A 5239-nucleotide genomic window follows, 5' to 3' on the forward strand; every position below is an offset into this window, starting at 1 on the left:
TTCAGATGGGAAACAAATTTTACTCATGCAAAACACATTTTACTTTTGAAGTTTTCAATTACAAGCCCTTTTTTTTTCTAGAACCTCATAACTATTATTTCTGAATGCAAGGTCTTTTCATAATGCACATGGGTAGATACATGTTTTATTGACATAATTTCAATAGAACACTAAGATCTTTAATTATGGTAGAATCATTATTTTGTATTGGAGATTATTTCTCAACCTCTTCTCTTACGTGTCCCTAGGCTTTCTGATCGTCTAATAATTTCAATAAAAAAGCAGTGCCACTTAAATTTAAAGACAATGTGTAGACAAAATAACTTATTTTAATTCTTGATATGAGAGAGAGAGAGAGAGAGAGAGAGAGAGAGAGAGAGAGAGAGATTACAGTCAACAAAAGACCAAGAGGGTCTATGAGACCAAAAAGGTATTCAATGTATCCAAAAATGTAGTCAATGTATCCATGATGAATTTGAAACCTTGAAAAGAAAAAAACTGCACGAAATTAGTCACACAACCCAAAGTATGAGAGAGAGAGAGAGAGAGAGAGAGAGAGAGAGAGAGAGGCCTCTAAGTAGTACTTAAAAAGCATAAGTTAGTAAGTTTTTTAAAGAAGTACATAAAAGCATAAGTTACTAGGTTTTTAAAGAATTCACACTCTTGCCATCCATTGCACATACAAGCAAAAAGGAGAAGGCTTAGTGCTACTTCAGTGAATTTTTCTTTAAAAATGTGATTGATGCTGCTAAGTAATTAGCTTGCATTGAGTCCTTATAGCATTAAACCATATATTTCCATGGCTTAAATGGGGTTAAAAGCATCAGATTGGTATATATAATCATATAGATCTTTGTCCCAATTTTATTTGATGGAATGATATTGTATCTCTATTCAGTCACTTGTATTGTCAAGGACTCAACGCAAGAATTGTCCGCCATGGCGATGGGCGACCTGTTAGGATCTGTTTTAGGCACCTTAAAGCCGGCCAGCTTTTCTAAGATTTTCACAGCATCCACCAAATGCCCCAACCTAGACACAAGCTCCACTAACAAGAAGGCCACAGCTGCAATGGCCAAAAACTCAGTGAACATCCCCCCCTTATTATCATCCTCAATACTGGCTTGCTCTTCGTTAATGGAGGCCTTGTCGAGCTCATCATCACTAGCTTTGCTAATTACGGTGTTAATTCTTGGTTTTTCATTAGTGGGTGGCGCCATTTTGCCGTGTTTATCTACTGCTCGCTTTAGCTTTTCTGCTTTTTCCAATAAAGAGCTCATGAGGTGTTCTTTGGGCTTGCTTTTCTCTCTCCTCTGGATGTTCTCACAAAGCTCCTTAAGCAAGCGTGCAGATTCCATCGCTATGCTCACGCAAGGATTGGTGAAGACCTTGCGCAGTGCATAGGGAGCCTGCATCAATGATAATTATGTATTAATTACCTGGGACATCCTTATTAAAACCATATCAATTCTCTCATAACCTTTTTAGGTGTTGTAATTAGCACCTTTCATCACTCACTTTCACGACTCTACTCACTCATTATCATCACTAATACGTTGTAAGAAACTGTCATGAAATTAGTAACCCCATTAATTGTAAGAACGAGTCATCACTTAACTATCCAACTAATGGTGGAAACCTTTGATAACCCAAGTAGTAGTAAGATCCTAGCCTATAATCAAATTGATAACCAAGAATCACTAATTTAATCTATCTAATTACCAATTTACTTCTGCAACTAATGGTAGAAACCTTCGATAACCCTAATAGTAGTAAGATCCTAAACCAGGCTCCGGTGATAATTAGGACTACGATAAGACTGATAACACAATAATAATGGCAAGAGATTGTCATCAGGTTGAGAGATAATAAGAATGGGATTTCTAATGCAATTGATTAAAAAAGGATTCAATCGATTGCAAGTTAATTTTCCCTTACTTGAACATCGGATATTAGACACCCATGTAATGATGCCACAATGTAAGTGCAATTTCGTAGCATTCCACCCACTTGCATGTATTGTTTCCACACCCCTTTGGAGCCAACACTAGTACACCACCTTGGCTCCCAACCGGCAAAGTTTGCCTACAAAAGAAGATGAAATATCAACATTTCATCCAAAAAATAATTATGGGTGGAAATTTTAGTTTGATATAGGACTTAAATGCCTGGGGTGGAAATTTTAGTTTGATATAGAACTTAAAAGCCTAAGACCACAGGTCCTGGTTCAAAACTACACAAGGTCCTTCCTCGGCGGCTTCCCCTACAAGCAAAAAAATGTGCTTTTTACACGCAAAGAAAAATGGCAACTATGGGAAGGTCTAGGGCCTAAGACTAGTCGACAAAAGCGTACCTTTAATTTAATTAGTTTGAAGTTTAATCTCCAAGCTATAAAATTTTACAACTAATTAAAGCCTAGCTTAGAGCCCCCCTCCGCCCCTTCGACTAAATGAAATTAAAAGCCTGGCTTCTAAATATGCAAGGGGGTTAAATTTTTATTATTATTAAGTTAATACTACCATCTACTTAACTTAATCATAGACACTTTGGTTCAAAAAACAAATAGAAAACATTTACCAAGGACTCTTCATTGGGCTTAGAGACCAACAATGCCTTGTAACGATCATAGATGGGGTCGTCCTCAGGGCTTGCAGGCGGGTGGTACACGTATTCCTTAAAATAAGCCTTTACACACTCTAGGAAAGACAAAACATGGGAAAATAAAAATAAAAAAAAAGTATATTTAGTATCATGGTTATGGATTAAGATTAATACAATCTTAAAAATGGGCTAAAAGGTAAGAAATGGAGCTAATTATTATACCTTCGAGTGCTCTTGCGAGGCTGTCCAAATTTTTGCAAATGATATTGTGGAGATCTTCACCAGCCCAGATTGGATTAATCACCATGGTTACCACTAAGCAGACCATGCCCCCTATAACTATATTGAGAAGGCGTGACACAACTAAATGCAAGTTATTAGCAACGCGGTAGCCGGACACAATTATAAGGCTAAACGTTAGCAAGAAAATCATCACCCCATAATCATACTTTCTCTTGAAAGGCTTGCAGAATCTAGTATACGTGGCTGTCGTGCCTGCGTTAAATAATAATACACCATTGAATTATTGGCAAGTAATCAGGTGTAATAATATATCAATCCAATGGTGACACTAACATTGATATAATTAACGACTTATCATGGAATGACATGAGTGGATTGATGACCTAGTTAACCATGCATAGAGTTTAATTAATGCATTAATTGATCCAAAAGTATTAGTGAGGTAAGCAATGTAGGTGACTTGATCAAATGATAGTGTGTAAAATATCAGATTCTGTGCATTTTACCTATGAAAGTATAAGCATCCTATTAATCCAATGGTGATAGCAAGTAGGCTAAATAGAAAATAATTATGAGTAGGCTAATCACCTTGATCAGGCATTTGATGCACCAATCAGTCCTATACTGAGATATTAGAGTGTATGCATCCACCAGTCCATAATAAGTGTGCTAATCAATTGGATTAACATGTTAGATTAGCTGGACGTGATTAAGAGAGCACCTATGACAAACACGGAGAAGCCTACAACGTATGGTTCCCCACAAGGTCCGGCCAGATCTGCGAGGTACTCTACGCCCAGCCCTAGGGTGCCCGCCAGGAGCGTACCAAAAGCTCTGTTGGATCCCTTGCAAAGAGTGGCACCTAATCAAGCAACATCATAGAATTATCTTGATCTGCACAGATGATGCTAGCCATGGGAAAGATCATCAAGGCATGATGTGATAATAATACGAAGCCTTATGATAAATAGCTGCCTCTGATAACTGCAAGTATAGCTGTGTTACCTGCAGTGAGCTCAAAGACCACCACCACAGTCATGACGGCCCATATGGCGTTAGCGCCAAGCTGGTTGAAGAGGTCTCCTTGCAAGACAGTGAGAGAAGCGAGAGCCAGTGCAAGCCCAACTTTGAAAGAGTGGATCGCTCTCCGAGGGTTTAAGGAAATGAGAGAGGAGGGCTTGCAAACAGGCCGGAGGCCGGCCATGGCAAGCTGTTGTGATGAAGATGCAGAGCACCTGTGATTGAAAGAGAGCGAGAGCGAGAGAGAGGGTATGTGTCTGCTGGCTGGCCTATATTCTTGTGAGGATGCGCCAGACAACAGTTTTCTAGGCGCCAAGAGACCGTACAGAGGGCACTGTGTCACAGTGCAGGCATCAGCTGGGGGAGGGTAATCGCCACCATCACCTTTCTGGCGGGGCGCAGGCAGAATTCTGCCCACGAGAGAAGATCTTTCTCTCTCTAATTATACAATGTACTTATTATATATCCCGTCTCATGAGTCTCTCTGATCATAGACACTTCACCAATTGAGTCGGAAAGCCGGAGGAGCTACGAGCACACGACAATTAAGTCTGAAACTGACGTAATTAAGGCAAATCCTAATTAAATCTTAACCTAATGCATATCCCAATTAAGTCGTAACCTAATGCATCTCCCAATTAAGTCTTAAACTGACGTAATCTCCCTATTGTGAAAACGTCAATGGATGCTACGTCTCCTTTGTAAGCCTCATTGCTCGCTCTCTCTCTCTCTGTGGCTTCTCTCTCTCTCTCTTCTCAGGCTGCCTGCAGGTGCTATCTCATCTTATTTTCCCCGCGCACCAACCACGCCATGCCGGTGCTATCCACGTTTCTTCTCTTTTTCTTTTTTAACACAAATTTATGGAATCCAGCGACCTGCAACGGTCCACGCAAGGTACTCCATGGACCTTCAACGTGAAATGACTCACCAATCAATGTGCTCTTGCAACGTGTCATCGGCACAACGTGGATTGACTAATCACAACTTGCCACCCGTCGATCCAATAGAAACGGAATTCTTTTGTATAGCTGCAGTGGTTAGAATGGAGTTCGAGAGTCCCGTTGTGGGTTCTAATCTCCCTGTTGTTGTGTGTATGGGATGGGTGATGAGTGATACCATGTTCATGTGTATTTTTTAGAAAAAAGAAATTCTCTCGTATAAATATAAGGGAAATACATGAACAAGCATGTTTTGGAAAATACATATATTCAAAAGTAAGGCTTCTTTTCTTTTATTTAATTGTATCTCATTCATCTATTCAAGAGGTTGGGGAGCATGAGACAAGGAGATTCAATTTGCACATCTTCATTTCTTGACCATAAACCCGTTGTTTCCAAGTTGAGCCATTCTTTTCCAAGGGATCAGAGGGTTCATT

General features: G+C 39.6%; 1 protein-coding gene across 2 annotated transcripts; it reads right to left on the reverse strand.

Annotated features, from left to right (window-relative positions):
* Positions 1-720: 720 nt before the first annotated feature.
* LOC147604596 (aluminum-activated malate transporter 14-like) lies at positions 721-4502 on the reverse strand. Of its 2 annotated transcripts, none has more exons than XM_086794816.1 (6): positions 3850-4502; positions 3566-3706; positions 2824-2877; positions 2578-2696; positions 1939-2085; positions 721-1409 (listed from the first exon to the last, which is right to left on the reverse strand). In XM_086794816.1, exons 1-6 carry the CDS (start codon positions 4046-4048, stop codon positions 891-893), a joined length of 1179 nt encoding a protein of 392 aa, XP_086650942.1. In that variant the 5' UTR covers positions 4049-4502; the 3' UTR covers positions 721-890. The 2 variants fall into 2 exon arrangements, with proteins under 2 accessions (XP_086650942.1, XP_086650941.1); XM_086794815.1 differs by having other exon boundaries at positions 2824-3096.
* Between the last annotated feature and the right edge of the window lie 737 nt (positions 4503-5239).

The sequence above is a fragment of the Cibotium barometz genome, chromosome 61 (assembly GCF_041138505.1).
Source record: "Cibotium barometz isolate CiBa-2024 chromosome 61, ASM4113850v1, whole genome shotgun sequence".
Taxonomy (NCBI): Eukaryota; Viridiplantae; Streptophyta; class Polypodiopsida; order Cyatheales; family Cibotiaceae; genus Cibotium; species Cibotium barometz.